Raw genomic sequence first — 23,724 nt, 5'->3', positions numbered from 1 at the left:
CTGCAAAGGTTGGGGAGAGGCACCCTGCCCGTCTACCTCCTACCATGAGTCCCATAGTCCCTACAGGGCTGATTCATAAGGCTCACCAAACAAGGGACAAACTGAGTGAGAGACAGGCTCAAAGCCTCTGGGCTCATCCCTCTCCTCTAGGAAGCTTTCAGTTCCACCACAGGGGTCACCCTCTCTCAGGGTTAAATCTGGGTACAGGTCCTTCAAGGCCCAGTTCATTTGCATGCTGGGTAGGCCGGGGTGCTATCCAGAAGCACACTTTCGGAGACTTTGGCCTCTGCTTGTCTTCTTGGTGCCCTTCTGTGGTCTTCCTGTGGGCTGCATCTTGCCTCCTCCCTCTCCTGGTTCCCCTGGAACTCAGTGAATGCTTGGTACCTTTCACCCCCTAATTCCTTGCCGGACCACACCGTGGTCCATGAGCCATGGTTTTCAACTGGCTGCCCGGACTAGGGAGGTATTTTCTGGGAGATCATCCATCACCCTCTTTGGGCTCATGGTTGGTGTTAAATCCCAAGCCTCCTTGTTGATTTGGAAATGGCATGAATCTCTAAGAGGCTGCTTCCTGTGACTGTGGGCACATTCCTATGAATGGCACTTGTGTATCTGGGATGGCCCTGGTTTTTGTAATCTGGAAGGTACCGCCTATTCCGTTGTTCTGGAAGAAGCCATCTTGGGGCAGAGGTGATGGGTAAGGGGCTGAGGACAATTGCTGAAGAATCAGAGCTGCTCTTATCCAAGCCAAGTGGTGATGCTGTCAGTATTGGGACTTAGCAGTTTGTCCTCAGCCTGGATCCTGGGAGCCTGGCCTTAAAAAAGTCCCTCATGCCAGCAGAATGAGGGGAGTCCTGGGGCCAGCCTCCCACCTTTCTTTCGTCTACTGCCACATCTTCTTTTCTTGTTTCCTGCTCTGACTGTGGTCACTCATACAACACATGAACAGCAAGCATCCAATAGGTGTAGGCATTGCCAGGTGCTGAAAAAACAGGAATACCTAAAACTCTATGGGTCTCAGACACCAGTAGTGGAGGAAATGGACAGGTCAGTAAGTGTTACAAGACAGTAAGTGTTTTGGTAGAAGTAGCAAACAAGATAGTGGAAAAGATCCTGAGGTCGGACAAACCTGGAGTCAATTATGGTTCTCTCCTTAATTAGTTGGAATGGCATGGGGCAAGTTCCTTAACCTTTCTGTACCTCAGTTTCCTTATCTGTAAAATGGGGATTATAATCATGCCTCCTCATAGGTTTGTTGTAATCACTCAATGAGCTATAATCATGGATTTAGCAAAGTGCCTGGAGACACTGAAGTCTTTTAAGCAATGTGGTTAATGTGGTCAATCTAGTTTGAGGTTATACAGAGGTTAATATAGAGGTTGTCAGGTCTTTCCTAGAAACTCTGACTGGAGCCTGGGGGCTGAGCATGGAATCTAAGCCAGAATCTGTATTTTAATGAGAACCCCAGCGGTCCTACATATAGGTGGTCTGCAGACCATACTTTGAGAAACACTGCTTTAATTAAGCACCACATGTTTTCCTTGAAACAAAGCATGGTGATAAAGTATAAAAACAAGGAGAACTAGACTAAGTGGGACTATCCTTGTTCTCAGATATGGAGAAGAGCACATGCCACTCTGGGGTGGGGGGTGGGAGTTATTCTGGTGTGTCCAAGAACTAGATCCCTCTGAGACCCCTTCCTTGCACTCTAGGGCCTCCCTGTAATGCACAGCCTGGGGGTCTGGGCAAGGCCAGGCCCAGAGATCAGTTGCATTCTGCCTGGGTCCCTGTCCGTATATCCGAAGGACACTTCAGCCTGCAGAACTTTCTAAGTGGTGGGAAGGGAAGGCTTCATGGTTCTGCGCACCAGGTCCTATAAGGGGGGTTCTCATTAAAAGTGCAGACAACTTGGGGCACCTGGGTGGCTCCGGTTAAGCATCTGACTCTTGATTTCGGCTTGGGTCATGATCTCACTGTTTGTGAGTTCGAGCCCCGCATGGAGCTCTGCACTGACAGTGTGGGGCCTACTTGGGATTCTCTCTCTCTCTCTCTCTCTCTCTCTCTCTCTCTCTCTGTATGCCCCTCCCCCACTCTCTCACTCTGTCTCTACCACTCCCTCTCTCTCAAAATAAAAATAAGCATTAAAAAAATAATAAAAATGCAGACAACTTAACTGGGCACATAGTGGTTAAGGAAGAGATATGCAGTGAGAACGGGTCCTGAGTAAGTCCTCATTTTCTCTGTCTGGATTAGGACCCTCTTGATGTCCAGGAAGGGGGTAAAGATGCTGGTTGGCAGGAGGAAGAGAAGTGGACACAGACAGGGAGGCAATCACTTGGAGAGCAGTTGGGGGCATATTCAGGAGAGCACTAGGGGGAGAGCTGCATGTGATGTTGAAGTCCTGGGATCCAACATGGTCTTCAGCTTTCGGTCGGTCCCTATGAGGCCTGGCTACACCGTGGTCCCTGTTCTTGGACTTACACAAGATTGTGCCTCCTGTTCTATCCCTTAGGAATCCCTCTATTATTTGAGCACACTTGAAGGAATCTCTTACCTTTCCCACAAAAGAGCCCTGACCAAGACTCCTAGGTAAAATCAGAGAAACACCAGCCCCCGGAGAAATATCTGACATACCTTCCTGACATCTCCACTTGGATCTCAAACTGAACTGATGCAAAACAAAACTCCAGATTCCTCTCCCACCTTCCTGCTCCTCCCCAGCTTTCTCAACCTGTTACATGGCATCATTGACCACTTCTCACCATTCACCAGTTCAAGTCCAAACCATTTCTCTTTCCTTTGCCCTGTGCACGTAAGTCATGATGAACGAGTCCTAACAGTTCTATCTCCAAATTAGGTGACATCTCAGATCAGTTCACTTCTCTCCTCCACCATCACTCAGAGTTCAAGACAACATGGCAGTGGCCCCCACCTCATCCACTCATTCACCATTCTCCAGATGGTGACCAGAGTGAGCTCTGTAAAATGCTGGTCCTCTCATGGCACTCTCTCTTCAACACCTCATCATGGCCTCCAAACACTATATGCTCTGCCGCCTACCTTCCCTATTACGCTTTGACTCCAGCCACGCTGGCCTTCAGACACTTCCAGAATATTCTGTGCTAGTTCCCACCTCCAGGTCTTCACAGTTGTTACCCTGTGTCTTGACTCCTCTTCTGGCGCTTGTCCTGGCTGTCTCTTCCCTGTCATTCATCTCCTTTCCTGATGACCCCAAAGATTCCTAGTCTCTATCATATCACATTTTATCTGCCTCATAGTACTCATCACTCTTTTGAATGCTATTTGTCAGGGCACCTGGGGGACTCAGCTGGTTAAGCGTCTGACTTTGTCTCAGGTCATGATCTCACAGCTTGTGAGTTCAAGCCCCTCGTCAGGCTCTGTGCTGACACTTCAGAGCCTGGAGCCTACTTCAGATTCTGTGTCTCCCTCTCTGTCTGCCCCACCCCCACGCACACTCTGTCTCTCTCTCTCAAAAAAGAAGAATAAACATTAAAATAAATAAATGCTATTTGTCTTTCTCATGCAGAATGGAAGCTGCCTGAGGCTAGGTGCCTGATCTATTTTTTTCTCTGATATATCCCCAGTGCCTAGAACAGTACCTAGTATATAGTAGGTATGCAGTAATATTTTTGAACAAACGTATGGGTGAATATATGGAGAATTCCACAGAATTCTAGCTATATAACCAAGGGCAAGTTAATAAACCTTCTGAGTTTCCTGAAATGGGGATAATATTACCCATAAAGCCAGCTTTTAATAAAGATTAATCTGGGGCACCTGGGTGGTGCAGTCGGTTAAGATCCGACTTCAGCTCAGGTCACAATCTCGCGGTCCGTGAGTTCGAGCCCCGCGTCGGGCTCTGGGCTGATAGCTCAGAGCCTGGAGCCTGTTTCCGATTCTGTGTCTCCCTCTCTCTCTGCCCCTCCCCCGTTCATGCTCTGTCTCTCTCTGCCTCAAAAATAAATAAACGTTAAAAAAAAAATTTAAAAAAATAAAAATAAAGATTAATCTGGTGAGCTAATGAATGTGCCTACTTTATTTTTATTTTTTTTAATATTTTATTTTTAAGTAATCTCTGTGCCCAACATGGGGCTCAAACTCACAATCCCGAGATCATGAGTCACGTGTTCCACCCACTGAGCCAGCCAGGTGCCCCAAATGTTCCTGCTTTAAATTTTCAGCATGTTATTTAATTTCTTTGTGCCTCAGTTTCCCTTTCTTTAACACAGAAATAATAAAGGCCTATTCTGGTATTTTTAAAATATTTATTTATTTAATTAATTTTGAGAGGGAGAGACAGAGTACAATTTCAGGAGGGGTATAGAGAGAAGGAGAGAGAGAGAGAGAGAGAGAGAGAGAGAGAGAATCCCAAGCAGGCTCCACTCTGTCAGTGCACTGAACCCGACGCAAGGCCCAATCTCATAAACTGTGAGATCATGACCTGAGCAGAAATCAAGTCAGAGGCTCAGCTGGCTGAGTCACCCAGGTGTCCTGCATTCTGTTATTTAAAAAGTGTACATATTCGGGGCACCTGGGTGACTCAGTTGGTTAAGTGTCCCACTCTTGATCTTAGCTCAGGTCTTGAACTCAGCTCAGGTCTTGATCTCAGGGTGATGAATTCAAACTGTGTGTTGGGATCTGTACTGGGTGTGAAGCCTACTTAAAAAAAATTTAAAACATGTACATATTTGACTTTTGTTCCTCATTCTTGATACAGAGCCCCTAAAGCCCTTGGAATTTCCTGAGTGACAGGAGTGCCCTTTGTCATTCATAATAAGCCCCTTTAAAGTACACCTGAGTTTATGCTAACAAGGTGACTCAGGGTGGACCTTATATAGTTCAGGATGTGCACTGGTTCCAAAAAGACCACGTCTGTGATTAGAGGTTTGGAACCCCCACCCTGGCTCCCCAGGGAGGTGAGAGGGGCTGGGTTATAAATAATCATGAACAGTGAGATTCAGAGAGCTTCTGGGTTGAACACAAGGAAGTTCTGGGGGGTGGCACATCCATAAAATGTATAGAAGCTCCTTGAACACCCGCACCCCAACATCTTGCTGTATGCATCTCTCCAATTGGCTATTTCTCTCCCTCCCCCCCCCCAAAAAAAATTTGGCTATTTCTAAGTTGTATCCTTCTTTTTTAAAGTTTATTCCTTTATTTTGAGAAAGCAGGGGGAGGGGCAGAGGGAGAGGGAGAGAGAGAGAATCCCAAGCAGGCTCCACACCACCAGCTAAGAGCTTCGTGCAGGGCTCAGATTCACAAACTGCAAAATCATGACCTAAGTCAAAAGCGAGAGTTGGATGCTTAACCAACTGAGCCACCCAGGTCCCCCCCTGAGTTGTATCCTTTACAATAAACGAGTAAAGGAAAGTAAAGTGTTTTCCTGAGTTCTGTAAGTCATTCCAACAAATTGACAAGCCCGAGGAAGAAGACGAGGGAACCCCCAATGTTTCAGCTGGCCAGTCGGAAGTACAGGTGGCCCCAGGGACATGCAACTGGCATCTGATGTGGGACTGTCCTGTGAGACTGAGCTGTAACCTATAGTGTCTGTGCTAACTCCAGGAGCCAGTGTCAGAATTGAATTGAATAGTTTGAGTACCAGTTGGTGATTGAGAAAGGGGGACTTGGTTGCTGTTGGTGTTAGAAAACACCACACATTTGGTGTCAGAAGTGCTGTCTGGAGAAAACCTCACTCCCTTCCCATAAGATTGTGGTGAGAGGAATAAATGAGTTAGGACACGTCAAGCCCTTGGAGCAGTGCCCGGTACAGGGGAAGGTCTCAACAGAGGTTTCCTGTACCATATGTTACCTGTAAGACCCCGGGGACGGGGGAAAAAGAAAGGGGAGCGGTAAGCAAGTCAATAAGTTGAGGATTCACTGAGGGCTCACTGTTTGCTCAGCTGTGTTCTGAGCTCCCCATGGAGGCCTGAAGTGGAGATGTGGCTTTCAGACACATTCTTGTTCTTGGGAAGTGTGTGCTAGTTGGTGCCCACCACGTACACACACACACACACACACACACACACACACACACACACACTTTACCAAAACATGTGGAAGGGTCTCTTGGGATGAAGTCAAGAAGTCTTCCTGGAAGAGGAGGGGCTTGGCCCTGACCACCAAGGGCAGATAAATGTCGGGCGTATAGGGGGCAGGGCAGGGGAAAGATGAGGACAGGGAAGGAGCTGCTGGCCTGGGCATCTGAGGTGCCTTTGGAGAGCAAAGTTTCAGGGTAGAGTGTGCTGGCAAAACTAGGCTAGGCAGAGGGCAGATAGGACAAGAGGGGCAGGTATTGAGGGGTGACTCTATGCCTGATGTCCCCCCAGGAGCTCTGGCCGGGCCCAGCCACCGCAGCCCTCTCTCTGGCAGAGCCTGGCTTTCCAGCCTCCTGACTGAGTGTCACTGGAGGGAGGGCCCCCGCTGCCCTAGGCCATCTGCTGTGTTGTTTGGGGTTCTGCCAGACAACAGGTCCAGGTGGAGATGGCCTGGGCCTGCGGGACAGCAGCCGGTCCTGACTGAATTGCAGTGGGGGTGCCAAGGGAAGCACGGCAGCAGGCACAGCAGGGACCCCTGCATATCCCACCACAGCCTTCTCCAGGAAGCGCACCCTTCCAGACTGTCTGCCTGCTCACTCTCTCCTTCCTCACCTCTACCCTGTGTAAGTCCTGTTTTGGTCATGTCTGTAATACATCTATCCATGAGCTACCTCATATATGAGGCTAAACTACCAGAGCTGTTGCTTGACTAAGGGTCTCGAGTCATTCTTTATAAGCCCCAGGATGGTTGCCAGTTTACGGGTGGCATAAAGATGCCAGACTGCTTGTCCAATCCTAGCTCTGGAGCGTATTCTTTGTATGACCTTGGGCATAACCTCTCCTCCTCTGTAAAATGGGATAATACAGGCAGCTACATCATCGGGTTGTTGGGAGGCATTGGTGAGTTACCGCAGGCAGAGCACTTAGAGCCCTGCCTCCGCACCGTGAATACTAGGTATTATTAGTATTATTGTTATCATTATGTGTCTCTGTTACCAGCTTGAAATGCCTCCATTCGCGCAGAGGGGGTGCTCACTTTACAAAAGCTTTTCCTTTGGGTTAAGCTTATTATTGTTAAAATGCGAAGGCATTCCTGAGTAAAGGGGGTGTTCAGACTCCTTCTCTCCAGCAAGAGCTTCTGAGGCACAGTGGGATGCAGGGCACGTACGGAAGATGGGGAGAAGCCCAGGAGGGGGAAATGAGAAGTCCCCTATCCAATTTTGGATCAATTTCTTCTCTTCCTTGGAACCTTTGCTCCCAGCAAGCCAACCCCTCACCGTCCTTTCCTGCAGGGTCCCTCACGCACCAACAGCCCCGAGTAACTCCCTGCATCCTGGATGCCCCTCCTTCCTATTTCTCTGGCCTTTTCCCATGTTCCATCCAAAGTGCCTGACGTATCTGGAAGGCCCCCTGTTGGCATATGCCAGCTCTCTCTTGTCAGCACTATATTCATTGCTCTGGTTTGCCTATAACTCCAAGCCTTTCCCTAATGCGTGTCTGAACTCCTCAAAAGCTGGGTCTCCCTGCAGCAGCCCATCGGCCTCACACCCCACGAAGTTCCCAGGCTGTAGGGCAGGGGTGGAGTGGCCTGGCCCTGCACTCTTACCTGGGTCTCGGAGAGGTTCAGCTGGCGGGCCAGCTCGGTGCGCTCTCGGCCCACCACATACTGGCAGCGCTGGAACTCCATTTCCAGGCGGTACAGCTGCTCAGCCGTGAAGGATGTGCGGGTCCGCTTGGGTCGGTCCAGGTCCAAACCCTTAGGCAGGACAATCTCCCGGATGGTCCCTTTGGCATCTGCAGGGGCCATGACAAGAGGCAGGTTAGTTCACTAATTAAGGATATAGGCCACCAACAGTCATATTAACAGGAGGCAGTGTGATCTAACAGGGAGCTCGTTGAGCCGGGGCCCGGCTCTGTGACCTCTGACAAGTTGCTTACCCTCTCTGGACCTAGCGTCTTTTTTTTTTTTTTAACATTTATTTATTTTTGAGACAGAGAGAGACAGAGCATGAACAGGGGAGGGGCAGAGAGAGAGGGAGACACAGAATCTGAAACGGGCTCCAGGCTCTGAGCTGTCTGATGCGGGGGCTCGAACTCACGGATCGTGAGATCGTGACCTGAGCCGAAGTCGGCCGCTTAACCGACTGAGCCACCCAGGTGCCCCGGACCTAGTGTCTTTAATCATCCAACGCAGTATATCGTGTCTATTGGGTATATGTGTGTGAATGGGCCTTGTTACAAATTTCAAGTCTACCACGTAGCGTGGGCAGAAAGAATTCACTCTGACCCAGCCAGGATTCTGTTTCCTCAGTAGAATAAAAGAATAAATGGAAACAGATATACTAAGTCCTCAAGTGTAGAGGAAAGGACGGGCTAGAATTGGGTATGACCAGGCAGGTAAGTCTTACTGGAGGAGATGTCCTGAGCCAGGTCCTGTGCTGGGTGTGTATGCATGCATGAGCACTGAGTCCCCAGATCCTCCTGGGTTCCATGAAGAGGCTAGCTGGTAAGGGGCGGAGGGCAGCCTGGGAATCTGGGGTCCCCAGGAAGGAGTCCAAGGACCATTGCCACTACATCAAGCTGCTGGGGTGCCTTCTACAGAGGAGATTTCTGCCACTCCCCACGTACCTTGTCCTGAACAATAGGCCACCCCCCTGGATCCTAAACCAATGCCATCCATGCACAGGGTCTCCAAAATTTTGGAGGCTACTTAAGAGACATTGAAAACCTTGCAGCCTACGTTCACCAGATACTTCCACTTAAAGAACTGAGAAATGGCAACAAAGTGTTCAGCAAAAGTAAAATATGATTGGGGGGAGGGTGGGCTGTATATATATATCAGCTTTAGCAATAGGGGCAGAGATGATAACATGTTTGAACCACACACTCGGATAACTGGAAATCTAGTTATTAGTTATTTGTGTCAAAAATTGGCACGTGGAAATATGCAGTCTCGTATTCTGTAGGACTTAGCAAACCATTCCCAGCACATGACACTGCTGACAATGAAGCTGAACTAACAGTAGTTTACCATTAGGGAGAAAGATGAGTGTCGGCAGAAAACCCACCAGCTCAAGGCAGCCCTGATCAACCAACGCAGGCACTGCTGATCAAGCACAGGTGACAGAGCAACCCTCCACGGTTGGGGGAGTTTTAACCCTCCCCCGGGGGTCACACATTCTGCCGTGTGGCCAGAAGCGAGTGGCCTGGCTGCTCGTGTTTCAGTCATAAGGAAAGCTGACACCTGGGCCGTGTTTGCTCGAGGCCAGGCACGGTTTTGAGGACTTGAAACTTCCCAATGTTCTCAGTGAAGCTGGAACTATTATTAGTCCCATTTTACAGATAGGGAAATGGAGGAACACATTTTAAATAACCTCCCCGAGGTCACACTGACAGTGTTCCATAAGCTCTAGAAACAACCTTATTTTCCTTTACGAATACCCTCTTTTAGCAATGTTTAATGATTCAATGGATAGGTTATAATGAAGAGACCTTTGGTCATGGGTAAAAAAAATGGAATCTTCTGGATGGGTTCATCAAGTGCCCTGGAAGACACAGGAAAGGACCTGCATTTGGAATGTTGCTGTCTGCCAGGAGGCTCCTGTGAGCCTCACCACTATAGATCCTACTTTTAGAATCCCTGCTTTAGAGAATGAGTCTAACATCTCTCCCTCCAAATCCTCCACCATATGATTTATGAGAGTGGTTCTTCCTGGCTCCTGCCCCTGCCAGCTAACATTTACTCCTCCACGGTATGTGTTAGCTCCTCCTGGCTTGCAAGTCCTGCCCCTGATCTCAGAGGTTCTCAAGAACCTTTGTGCTCAGTCAACCCTGGGAAGAAGATGTGTCTGGGTCAGGGGATGCAGTCACTCTCAGAGGTGGCCCTCCCCCCCACACTGGGCAGAGCACATCAGATAGACATGGTCCCAGCTCTTGGAGTGGAGGTGGAAATCCCACAGGCCTTTTGGGACAACTCAAGCTTTCCCTCTCTGGTACTTTCTACATTCTGAAAAGGTGGGGTAATATTTGCGGCCCCATCAACTGGGTCCCCTTTGCTCAGATCCTATTATTTCCAACTGTGGGACCGGTCTCAGAACTTCACTCACAAAACCCAAATGACTCCATATCCAAAGGCACTGATTTTATTAGAAGTGTTTTGGGGGGGTGTGGACTGGAGGAGGGGTGGTGGGTGTTGTATGTGGTGCTGGAAGCTTTACATTCTCTTCCCAGAGAGCCCCCTGGAGCCCACCTAGAGCTCTAAGCCTGTGTTCCAGACCACTGAGGTCAAATCATAGATGTCCCTCGCCCTTTCTTCTTTGTGGAAGAGCTAACACAAGCATTCCTGCCTCAGGGAACAGCCAAGGTTAGCTCTTCCTCTCAGGGTCAAGGAAGGCAGGAATCATATAAGAAAGGCAACTTGCCCGCCAGATACCAAAACGTGCCATAAAAATGAGCATATGAAAAGATATTCAACATCACCAACCATTAGGGAAAGGCGAATTAAAACCACAGGAGACACATATTAGGATAGCTAAAAGAAATAATACTGAGAGTGTCAAAGGCTGGTGAGGATACAGAGAAAGTAGATCTTTCTACACTGCTGGTGGGAATGTAAATGGTGCAGTCACTCTGGAAAACGACCTGGCAGTTTCTCAAAGAGTTAAACATATACTTACCATAAAACCCAGTGACCACACTCCTGGGCATTTATCCGAGAGAAACAAAATCTTAGGTTCACATCAAAACCTATACGTGAATGCTCATAGCTGCTTTATTTATTTATAATAGTCCCTAAATGGAAACAAGCCAAATGTTCAATAGGTGAATGGTTAAGCAAACTGGGGTACAGTTATACTATGGGATATTACTCAGCAATAAAAAGGAATGACTATTGACAGACGTGACAATTTGGGTGAATCTCCAGGGAATTCTACTGAGTGGAGAAAACCAAAGTCAGTTCTCAAGACTATGTACTGCATGGGTCCATTTATAGAACACTATCACAATGACAAAGTTATAGAGGAAGAGAGCAGATCCATGGTTGCCAGAGGTTAGGTAAGGGAGGGTGTGACTGTCAAGGGGTAGCCTGAGGAAGTTCCTTGATGATGACAGAACAGTCCTGTATTTTGATCGTGGTAGTGGTCATATAGGTCTATAAATGTGGTTTCATATAAAAGTTTCATAGAACTATATATGAAGACAAAAAATGAGTGCATGGAAAAATGGGTGAAATTAGAGGAAGGTCTGTAGTCTAGTCAATTATATTGTACCAATGTCAATTTTCTGATTTTGACAATGTTTTATAAATACGTAAGTTGCCACCTTCGAGAGAAGGTGATGGGTACACAGGACCTCTCTGCCAAACCTCTCTGTACTATTTTTACAACTTCTTGTGAGTCTAAATGACTTCAAAATAAGACATCAACAACAACAGAACATACCATGAAGCTACAATGAGGTTTTGTCACAGAGATGGACAAATCCATTGGTGGAAAAAGTAACAACAGCATTTCCCTAAAGTGCCTCTGCATTCCACTTGTGGTCTGTAAGATGATTTTAAATGCTACATAAACATTTGTTACTTCAAAAGTTATGCACTTATTTTAATGTTTACTAGAAAAAAATTTAAACCTATGATTTTATGTGCTTAGGATGATGCAGAAGTAGGTATTTAATTTTAAAATGTATTACGCTTGGGGTGCCTGGGTGGCTCAGTCGATTAGGCGTCCAACTTTGGCTCAGGTCATGATCTCGCGGTTTGTGAGTTTGACCCCTGTGTCAGGCTCTGTGCTGACAGCTCAGAGCCTGGAGCCTACTTCAGATTCTGTGTCTTCCTCTGTCTCTCTCTGCCCGTCTCCTGTTTGAACTATGTCTCTCTCTCTCTCTCTCAAGAATAAACATTAAAATTTTTCTTAAATGTATTATGCTAAAATATTAAGTAAATAAATAGAACATAACAGAAATGGTGAATATTCAAGTGATTGAAATGTGGGAAACAATGGAATCAAGAGTGCACAATTAGACCCCCTATATGTATTGATAGGATTTATGATAACAGGAACATTCTAACTGGAGAAAGATCAGCGTAGTCAATAAATGGAGTTACATAGATTGGTAACCATAAATTACCTGTTTGTAATAAAATTAAGTTAAATTCCTGTCTTTCATCATAAATGACAAGTTTCAAATGGATTAGAGGGAAAATCATAGGCCATAAAATGATAAAAGCACTAAAAGAAAATATAGGATGAGGGGCACCTGGGTGGCTCAGTCAGTTAAACATCTGACTTTGGCTCAGGTCATGAACTCAGAGTTCATGAGTTCAAGCCCCGCATTGGGCTCTGTGCTGACAGCTCAGAGCCTGGAGCCTGTTTCAGATTCTGTGTCTCCCTCTCTCTGACCCTCCCCTGCTCATGCTCTGTCTCTCTCTGTCTCAAAAATAAATAAAAACTTTAAAAATTAAAAAAAAAAAAGAAAACATAGGATGATATTTTTATAATCCTAAGCTTGGGAAGAACAAGATATAAAACTGGAGCCATAAAGACAAAGGATATAACCAACTATACTAAAGCTAAACCCTTTTGTATGACAAAAGTACCAAAGCCAAAGTAAAATGAAACAAACTTGAAGGAAAAACTTTAAAAAGATAAAGAAATGACAAGTAATGCAACTATAAATAAATGATTTTTTAAAAGGGAAATAGTCCAGGAAGAAAAATGGTCAAATAATTTATGTGGGCCATTCCCAGAAAAAGATGCCAAATGATCAGTAAACATATGAAAAATGAGTACAGCTTCACAGAAATCAGGATGATGTAAATTCACACAACCATGGAAAATCATTTCTTTCCTGTAGGATTGGAAAGACATTAATAAATGATTAATAGATCAATGGTGAGCTGTAGGGGATTCCACACTCCCATTCAATGTTGGTAGGTCCGTAAATTGTCACCACCTTTTAAGGTTGCATTTGTCAACCTTAAATGCATGTAACTTTTATCCTAACAATTTTATTCTAGTAAGTATTTATCCAGACAAAGCATGGGCTCATCTGCTCCAAGGTATATTCAAAGATGTTTGCTGCAGCAGTGTTCAAGATGCTGAAAATCTGAAAGCCACCTCACGGTTCCCCACAAGGGAAATGGCTGAACAAATTACACTAATGCATATACTACAAAATACTGTGTAGCAATTTAAAAGAATGACAAAATATAGATATGAACTGACATGAAGAGAAAGAAAGTTATAGGATAAAATATGTAGTAATATCTCATTTATGTAAATAAACAACTAGGCATATTCAACCACTCAACATATATTTGATGAGCACTTACTATGCACCAAATACTTTTCCAGGGTCTGGGGGGTATAGAAATGAGCAAAATAAACAAGGTCCTTGTTTCCATAGACCTTCTATTGCAGAGAGAGGAAGATAATAAATTTAAAAAATGAATATGTAACGTAATGACAAATGCTGGGAAGACAATAAAACAAGAGGATATTACTGATCCTCTCCAAATAACCGAAACCCAATAACCATTGTGTGTGTGTTTGCTATTTTAGCTATGACAGCCAGAGAAGGCTACTCATCAAAGTTAAGATAGTGGATAAATCATGAATGCTGTTCACCAGTGTTCCCAACTCCTTCCAGGCACATGGTAGGGTTGCACTAATTTTCTGCCCTTTGAAATTAGATATGACCACATGACTTACTTCAGCCAAAATGAAAAGATGAAGTCACCTTCAGATGAACACTTTAAAAGCTGGTTCATAATTTGCCACACCCTCTTCCCCCTACTGTGATGGTCCTGGAATCAAGAGTCAAGATGAAGCATCATCAGCCTGAATTTCTGAGTATGAAGATGAGCCTATGCCCACTCGTGATAGACTTATCATGTGAGTGAGAAACACACCTGTGTTCTGTTAAAACTCTAAGATTTGGGGTTGTCTCTGCAGCAAAACCTAGCCCATCCTTACTGACACAGCCCCCTTTCCTGAATTGTTCCTTTTCTGGGTGGAGTTTGGGGGAAGCACCAGGAAGGAAGGACAGATTTAATTCCAGGGACTTTTTGTGGGTAGGGTGAAAATGCAGGAGTCTAAAGGGAATGACTCCTGAGTCTTGCTGCCTTTCTGGTCTCCTCAAGGAGGAGTGAGCCCTAGGGGAACAGGAAAGGGTGATTCTGTCCAACCAGCCTTTGCCTTGGGAGGGGTGGTGATCTCTGATAATGGCTAGCTAATGCTCCTGACCTCTAGGATGAACTATTACCCCTTTCTGGTACTCCTCCCAGTAGCTTCCACAAAACCCTAACTGATTTCATCTCCCAGCACCAGACTAGTTCCTTTGCACGGCAAGCTGCTCATGTGCTTATTTTTACGTGTGACAAAGTCCTTCCTTCCTCGATCCACGATGTGATTATTATAAAAATTCCTTATGGAAAATTCATCCTCAAGTTGAGTAGGAAAATTGAAAATGGAAGACCAGTTAAGGAAAGAATGTTAAAGAATGAGGAGAAAATACTTGCATTACCATACAGCAAAATATATTACAAATCTATGGCAATGAAAATGGTACGATGCTGGCATGAGAGTTTGGAAGCAAATTCATGCATATATGAGGACATTTCAGTTAGTGGGAGGAAAGATAGGATTATTAAAGACCTGGCTTTTGGACAATTAGCTCGTTATTTGAAATAATTCATCTCACACTGCATGTAAAAATAAACACAATATAGAAGAAAATTTTTAATATAAAAAATAAGCTCTAAAAATTAAAGAAATACATAAACAATTTTTAAAATATTTATTTATTTTGGAGAGAGAGAGAGAGAGTGAGCAGGGGAGGGGCAGAGAGAGAGGGAGACACAGAATCCGAAGCAGGCTCCAGGCTCCGAGCTGTCAGCACAGAACCCAATGCAGGGCTTGAACTCTCGGACAACGAGATCATGACCTGAGCCGAAGTTGGACACTTAACTGACTGAGTCACCCAGGCGCCCCACATGGACAAATTTTTAAAAAATAAATGATAGATTTGAGCACCTAGAAATAAAAGCTTCTGCAGGATGAGAGACAGTTAAAAGACAAAGGACAGATTAGGAGAAAATATTCATACTACATGCATAGCAGAGCCTTAATGTCTAAATACACAGCCTCTATAGACCAAGGAGTAAAGTCGAGCAACCCAGTGGGAAACTGAGCAAATTATATGAATGGGTTATTCAGAGAGGAAGAAATGTAAGTGTCTAATAACTATGAAAAGGTACTCAAGCTTAGAGAGAATCAGAGAAAATGAAAAGTTAGAACAGCAAATGACAGCTAGTTTTTTCTTTTTTCCAGATGCCGTATTTTACCTACCAGACTAGAGAAAATGTGCTGGCAAAGCTGGGGGAAATAAAGGTTCTCTCAAGCTCTGTTGTTGAGAATATTTTTAGAGGGCAATTTCACAATGCCTAGCTAAATTAAAAATGGCATAGTTCTGTTGTCCTAGAAATCTTATAAAGGTTTTGACTCCAGAGAAATATTGATATACTTGATAAAGATAGATTTACTGTTTGTGGAATAGTTTGTAGGAGAAAAATAAAAGAAAAAGTTGAATGTTTATCAATGGAACAGTATTAGTGATGCCTTTGGTTTTTATGTAGACATTAACAAGAATGAGGTACATCCTCATATACTGACTTGATGGATGTCCATTACATACTGCTATATAAAAACGGCAAGTATGTATAAACCTATTTTTTTAAAGAACAACGAGTAAAACAACACTCTGTATGTGTGTGTGTGTGTGTGTGTGTGTGTGTGTGTGTGTGAACTTGTGCTTGTGTAGGATCAAGTCTGCAGGATGAACACCTCTCTTCTCTTCACTGTTTAGGAGTGAAAGCTGGTCAGGGAGGAAAGATTTCTTCTATCTTACCTTGTGTACATTTTTATTGTTTGGTTTGTCACAAAGACTATGTAGCAAAATGCAGTTTTATCTTTGGTAGAAGACCTTTCTAACAGAGAACTACAATCCCCAAAAGGAATGACCGTTAGATGTGATTACAATTTAAATTTGAGTTCAGTAAAAAAAAAAAAAAAAAACCTCACAACAAAGTTTAAAAAAAGAAAAAGAGGGCTGCCTGGGTGGCTCAGTTGATTGAACAACTGACTTCGGCTCAGGTCATGGTTTCATGGTTCATGAGTTTGAGCCCTCCATCGGGCTCTGTGCTGACAGCTTGGAGCCTGGAGCCTGCTTCAGATTCTGTCTGTCTGTCTGTCTGTCTGTCTCTCTCTCTGCTTCCCACTCTCACTCTGTCTGTTTCTCTCTCTCCAAAATAATAAATAAACATTAAAAAATATTAAACAAAAATACTAAAAAAAGAAAAAGATTTGGGCATGTTTACAGCACATATCACAGAAAAAGGGATTACTTCCTTAGTATAAAAGTAGCATTCACAACTATAAGAAAAGAATAAACCAATAGAGAAATAACCAAGCACATGAATAAAAAATTCACAGAAGAGGAAATTAAGATGAAGAATACATGAATATATATGCTTAACCTTACTAGTGATTAAAAATGTCAATAAAAATGTTTTTCACTTGACAAGATCTCACTCTAAAAGATTCAGTATATCCTGGTTGGGAGGGTGAGGTGAAATGACACATTTATACACAATTGCTGGGAGTATAAATTTTGGGCATGGAATTCAGAAATATCTGTCACAACTTTAACATATGTGTGAAATAATGCCTATTATTTTAAACATTTTATTATGAGAAATTTCAAACATACACAAAATTAGAGAAAGTAGTATAATGAGCCCTGGCATACCTATCCCCCAACTTCAACAATTATAAATTCATGAATAATCCTGTGTCTTCTCTATCCTCATAATTTTAAGCAAATCTCAGACATCATCTCATTTCATCCAGAAATATTTTTATATGTGTCTCTGAAAAAAAAAAAACTTCCTTTGCAAAATAACAACAATACTGTCTCAACCAAAGACATTATCAATCATTCCTTAATATAAAAAAGTCCCACTTGGTTACACATTTTTCAGATTGTCTCATAAATGAGACTTTAAAAAACCATCTGTCCAAAGATGTTCACTGAGACATTGCTTGTAATAGCAAAAAAGTAGAACCAACTTAAATACCCATCAACAGAGGACTGGTTAAATTAATGATATCTGCAGAACGGAATACCATGTAGCTGTTAAAAGAATGAGGCAGGGGGCGCCTGGGTGGTGCAGTCGGTTAAGCGTCCGACTTCAGCCAGGTCATGATCTCGCGGTCTGTGAGTTCGAGCCCTGCGTCGGGCTCTGTGCTGATGGCTCAGAGCCTGGAGCCTGTTTCCGATTCTGTGTCTCCCTCTCTCTCTGCCCCTCCCCCATTCATGCTCTGTCTCTCTCTGTCCCCAAAATAAATAAACGTTGAAAAAAAATTTTTTTTTAAAAAGAATGAGGCAGTTTTAGACAGCGCAAGATTTCTACAAATGTTTATTAAATGGAAAAAAATTTGCAAAAAATTTCCCACTTTTGCAACATATTACAAAAAGAAAATATTTATCTTTTTCAATGACTAATGAGTGGTTGGTTGGTTCCATCTTGGGAGTGTACATGCTTTATGCAGGAAAAAATGAAGACCTTTCCATTTATACATGATATGGCAAAACAAACATGGTTGGATTTATAATTAGAAAGTTATTTTACACTTTAGAAAACAAAAGTCATCAGAAACAAATTAGAAGCAAATTATGAACTTTAAAAAACTGCAACACATATTGAAAGCAATGAGCTACTATCCTTAATGCTGAGTTTCTACAAATCAGTAAGGAAAGGAATATTTGAAAATTAAAAGTGGTCAAAGGAAATGAGTTGTTAGATAACACCAGAAGAAATACCCTGGCCGTCAAATATGAGAAGATAGTCAACTTCACTAATAATCAATGAAATAAAAATTAGAATGTCAATGAGGTACTACTTATCACCTATATGACTGGCAAAGGTAGAAAAGATATCTATGCCCAATATGGGCAGAGGAAAAAGATGGGGATATAAACTGCAAACTTTCCCCCGCAAAGAGCAACTTGACAGCATCTTTCAAGATATAAAGCCTAAACTGTGATGGCAAGATTTGGGGCTACAAGCACTTTCAGGCATCGCTGCTGGGACTGGGGAGAGGGGTGGGGGAGCAGAGGTGGGTAGATAAGACACAGGTGTTGTATCATCATGGAGGGAATTTGGCATTATCTTCTAAATTACAAACTAACATACTCTTCCACCTTTTAGGAACTTCTCTGACATATACCTACACACGTGGAAATGACCAAGGAAAAAGTTTATTGCAGAATTGTATATAATAGCAACATATAAGAAAAAAGCTAACTGTTCCACCAATAGGACATGGGTTATCCAACATGCATTATGGCCCACCCAGTCCATATAAATGGAATACTATACATCTGTGAAAAAAGGGACAAGACGTTCTTTACATCCCCAAATGTACTGGTAAGTGAAAATAGCAAGGTGCAGAAAAATATAGGGAGGTGTCATATATGAGTAAAAAATAAATAAATAAAAGCAAGAAAACAACAGAGCAGCCCTGACTTGCATAAGCGTGAATGTCTTTTGGAAGGACAAACCAGAAAGTAAAAAATGGCTGCCTTAGAGCCAGGTGGGAACTGGAAGAGAGAGGGCAGGGATGGGAGGGATTTTTCACGGTGTACTTAACAGCACAACGTTTTGATGTCGGAATCACAGGAGCTAATTACCATTTTCAAATTAAGCAAAACACGTTTTTAAAAACTGTAGTGTGGGTAAACCTTTTGAAGCAGCAGTTCCACTGCTAGGAATCTATTTCACGGAAATACTCAAGTGCGCAAAGACCTGTGCCTTGGAAGTTTATTCCACAGTGTTTATATTAGGGAAAACCAACTGGACCCTCTCTGCAGAGGTGGGGAGAATTAGGCTTTCCCCAACCAAAGGGATACTTTCGGTTCGGTCACGGCCACGGAACAGCGCGAAACGGTTGACCCGAAAAGATGACCCCTGCGGATTAAATTTTGTTTAAAGGTAAGTTGCAAAACGGCTTATGTAATACGATTCCACTTTTGCTAATGTTTACATATGAGAGTGGGAAAATCTGGAAGGGCCCACCTGAAACTGAGAATGGTGGCTATTTGGGGGAGCCTTCTACCGCTTCGGGTTCGGTTTTGTTTTATGTTGAGCACGCATAACTTTCTGAAATTCAATCCTCTAGCTACCTATCTACTTTGTAAGTGTGGCCCTGCACACCCAGCCCTGGCTTCCCCGCAGCTCCACGAGTCGACTGGTCCCCGAGAGGGTGGGTGGCTGGGCAGCGGCCGCAGGAGCAAACCTCCAAACAAACCCAGGCTTTAGTCACCCAGTGATTTCAAGCTCCAGCGGATAACTGGAGGCCTGTGAATTGAGCGGGGAGGAGGGGCGCAGATTTATCCAGCTATTTCTTTCTCGCCCCCTGGCTGGCTTTGCTGGTGGAACCACACACTAAGCAGCCGCAGACAGGCGGGAGCCTCACTACCCTCCGCTCGCCGCCCTGCTCCTGGAGCGACCTCCTGCTCCAGTCCCAGCTGGAGGCCCTGCCGACCCAGCTACCAGTAAAAGAACCGTATTTGAGGTTTTATATTTCGGGGGTTCCCAAAGTTGAGGACTGCGCAAAATGCCAAAAATGTGGCATGGTCAAATTTATATTGTAACAGTTGTAAGGAACAACATTGTAACGTCAAAAAATGAGGATGTCCTCTCGGACGAACGTCGTCCCCGGGGAAGGGGCGTTGCGGTCTTTTACCTAATGAGATGAGCGATGTTGACAGTTTTGTCTCCTTTCACTCATTCGACAAATATTTAGTGAGTGTATACTGTGTGCCAAGAACATATCTGTGGAGATCATGGATTTGGCTGGGCGCGGTGACAGCCTCTTCTGTGGTGCGGGGGCGGCATCAAGGGAACCCGGCCTCGGGCACCTGCCCCCTTGGAACTTAGCGCAGGCATCCCTTCCCCAGCCACTTCCGCGGGCCGCCCCTGGGCGGGGGTGGGGGGGGGGGGTGGTCAGGAAGCCTGCACCCCGCAGTGTTCAGAGAGAGACAGGCTCTCGGTTGGGAAGCTGGGAGCCAGCAGCCCCTGCCGGGTCGGTCTGGCACATAGTAGGTATTCATTAATGTTTGTAGAAAGAATCAACGTGTGAAGGGCAAGACCGCGGGTGAACATGGTGACAGAGAGAGATGGTTGAGAGGCCTTTGCGGGGCCCCAACTAGGACCTTACAACCGACTCCCCACTTCCTGCGCTCGCCACCCGGGCTTTCCCAGGTCCGCCCACTCCTCTGCTTTGGGGACAAGATCCGGGCCTGGCGCCGAGACTTCTTTCCGCAGTATTCAGTGCCACCCTGGCACCTTCAGATCCTCCAACCTCCCTCCTGGACGCGGTGGGGGACGAACCAGGCGCCTAGACTACCCAGCTCGCAGGGATTCCTGGACAGGCCCGCTCGGCCTCGGTGTCCTCTATCAGTTTCTCAAACTGGGGTGGGAACTCGGCGGGATACACTGCCGGTAACCCGCTACCGGCTTTACGAAGCCTAAAGCCAATCTTTATTTTATATTAAGCAAACAGGAAATAGAAACAAAATTAATGATTCGTATTCCCACCCCCAATACAAATCGGAGAGATATAGGGAGGGAGCTCAGGGCTACTCTGACCCCAGGCTCAGTCAGGGGTAATTGAGGAAACGGTATAGAGCCAACGGGACCCATAGATGCTCTCTCCCTACAGGTGGTGCACCGTGGGCCAATGCCCCAAACCACATCCAAACGACCTATATAAGCCCAAGGACACACGCTTCCGTGGTCCCCTTCCTCCTTGCCAGAGCATGTACTCACTCATCGCCCCAGCTTCTGGGAAAATCAGCCTCCTCGCCCAGCAGGGTCAAAGCGGGTGAAGGTGGAGGGGGGCACCTAGAAGCTCTGACCCTGCGGTGGGTGCACGGAACCGGAGTCCAAGCCACTGCCCAGAACGACAAAAGTAGCATGAGAACACAAGGAGCCACGCATAGTTCCCTGAAAATAAAAACAGTGCACACAAAACACACCAACAAGACAACACATTTGGTTGCTGGGCTGCTTGTGAGTTGGGGGGGGGGGGGGAGGGGGATGCAGCACGCATGTAAACAAAGGGAAAAATAAGACCAAAGCCATAGAGCCCAGTCAGACCCTTGCTGAGAATGTGGGTCCTTCTGCCAAAAACAAACAAAACAAAAGGAAAAACATAACAAACATAAAACAAACCCAGAAAAATTAAAAAAAAAAAAAAAAAAGAAACCTAATACCCCCACAAATCCCAAAACCAAAAATGAAAATAAAAAACAAAATTCCAAAGTGCAGTCCCTTGCATGAACCGTTCAAACCTTTCAACTGCTGCCTGAGGCCTGGTCCTGGTTATTGTATCTATTAAGAGACTCATATTGAGGTTATGGTCGGAGGTCCATCCAGGGTGGAAGAGCTGTGACCCCAAATCCAGTGCTCATTTCGATACAACAATCTGCCCCACCTTCACAGTTGCCAAAATGCCTACTGGGCAAGTGGGTAGGTGTGCCCTTGTAGAGCCACTGCGACTTGTGGGGTGAGGCCTGCAAGGTCCCAGCTGAGCTCCTGTAGGTCCAGTGGCTTCAGTAAATCCAAGCAGAAAGCTAGCAGATTCGGAATGACGCTAACCCCAGATCTGGCTGCTGGAGTGGGAGGGAGAGTCTGTTTCCCCAGGCCTCTGTCAGCTCAAGCCCTAGAAGTCTTGGCGCCTTGCCCAGCGTCTTCCGATGAGTCTGGCTGCCAGGACCCTGCCTGGTGTATACCATTGTGCAGTCTGTAAGTGTTCAGAGGCTCCCGGTTCTGGACTGCCCCAGCACTGCTCACCGATGGGGGTGGGGAGCAGTGGACCCCGCTAAATGCTTCCCTTCCCCACACCCACATCCACAAGGAGAATTGCCAGCAGGAGCCCGAGGTCTGGGTCTTTGTGGGCTTTCTTACGTCCTTAGCTCCCAGGTGCATCCATAAAGCTCCCAGGTGAAAGCACTCCGGATAATGGGTGGTGGTGTGGTGGCCGGTTGTTCACTCAGCCAAGGGATCCCTAATTTTTCCTGCCCTCCTGCTCCCAGAGAAGTGTGGAAATGAGGAGGGGAGCTCTGGCCGCAGTTCTTAAAAGGGAGAGCCCCCTGGGGGCAGCCTGATCCTGCTTCACCAGGGTCAAGGTGGCCACAGGGCTGAGGACACAGGATGCGGCCCAAATGGCGTTTTGAGATGCGTAGGCCTGAGGGACCGCTTCAAGAGAGCAGGTAGCAGCGCCGTGCATTGTTCATAAAAGTTCGGTGACACCAACAGGCGGCCATTACGGGCTCTATTCAGATGGACTGTTGAATTTGCATCCGGATTAATCTGGGAATCAGGTAGGCGCATCTGAGTGCACGGGTGCCAGCAGAGACTGAGGTTGCAGGAAGTTGTGGGTGAGAGTTGGTCCACCTCTTCTAACCGCCGGTATCCCGGCTCCACCGAAAAGGCCGTTGCACCTCGGCTGCACCGGGCCGTTAGAGCCACAGCTGGGAGGAGGCCTGTTTGTTCCGGCTGCCGCCGCCTCCTCCTCCTCCTCCTCCTCCTCCTCCTCCTCCTCCTCCTCGCAGTTGGTGCGTCCTTCCTAAATATAAAACAAAAGGACCCCCATCCATACCCGTCACTGGCCAATGGGCTGTGCACGCAGAGGTGTGGGGTGGCCTAAGCCACTGTCTGGTCCCGTAGAAGCCTAGCTGTGTGTGCGGTGAGGTGCACTGGCCTGCCTGTGTGCACACGCCCCTGTCATCCTTGTGGCCTTGTTTGTGTCCATGTGTGGCACGAAGTGGCCTCCATTTTGAGGCAGTGATGCAGCACGGTCGGCCTCCCTGGCTCCCTGACCCGCATTTCGGGGAGGCAGCTGGAAACTTGAGTGATTGGTGGAGTGAGGGGTTCCTCCAAGGGGATTGGGGAAGGCCACACCTCGTGGTCTGCAAGGTGGCACTAATCCTCCTTTCATCAGCTGTTCTCAACCCCCCAGGGCTGCCCACCTCCCAACGCAGGGCAGCATTTAGCCAAGGGGAAAAGGCATGGAGTCCTTGGAGTCTGTAAGGGGCGGGGGTGAGCTGGGGGAGGCTTCTGAGGAAGGGGGCCCATTCCCAGAGTGGTTTGTAGGTCACCTCAGAGCACCCCCTTTCATTCAACAGAATATTTATAGAGGTCCCGCTGGGTGTTTGCAGTTTTATAGACATCACCTCTGACCTTTAGCACTGACTTTCAAGGTAACAGCTATAGGTTCCTCTGTACAGATGTGGAAACTGAGGCACAGAGAGGCAAAGGAACTGGCTCAAGTTTAAAGGACTCTAAACCAACTTCACTTTATTCCAGCCCCCCACACTTTCCTTCTATTTCCCTGTGCCTTGGAACTCCCCCAACAGATGCGCTATGCTGGGGTGGGGCCCTCAGGTAGCAAGTCCCTAGTGGAAAAGAGGCAGAAAGAAGTGCAAAGACCCAAGGGAAGTGGGGTTCTTTCCCCACAACCTGACGGGATGCGATGGCAAAAACCTCCCTTCCACCTTTTTATGGTTTCCTCCAGAAGTACTTTGGGAGGATGTGTCCTGG

The 23,724-nt window shown here is 45.9% G+C and overlaps 1 protein-coding gene across 1 annotated transcript in view; it reads right to left on the bottom strand.

Annotated features, from left to right (window-relative positions):
• Nucleotides 1-23,724, bottom strand: part of VAX2 (ventral anterior homeobox 2) — a 28,603-nt gene that overhangs the window by 2,239 nt on the left and 2,640 nt on the right. The window contains exon 2 of the mRNA XM_045446403.1: nucleotides 7,663-7,850. Within this exon, the coding sequence (XP_045302359.1) occupies nucleotides 7,663-7,850 (188 nt within the window). The remainder of the gene's footprint in view (nucleotides 1-7,662; nucleotides 7,851-23,724) is intronic.

The sequence above is a fragment of the Leopardus geoffroyi genome, chromosome A3, assembly GCF_018350155.1.
Source record: "Leopardus geoffroyi isolate Oge1 chromosome A3, O.geoffroyi_Oge1_pat1.0, whole genome shotgun sequence".
Taxonomy (NCBI): Eukaryota; Metazoa; Chordata; class Mammalia; order Carnivora; family Felidae; genus Leopardus; species Leopardus geoffroyi.
The sequence above is the reverse complement of the archived record's forward strand: the minus strand, read 5'-3'. Positions and strand labels throughout refer to the sequence as shown.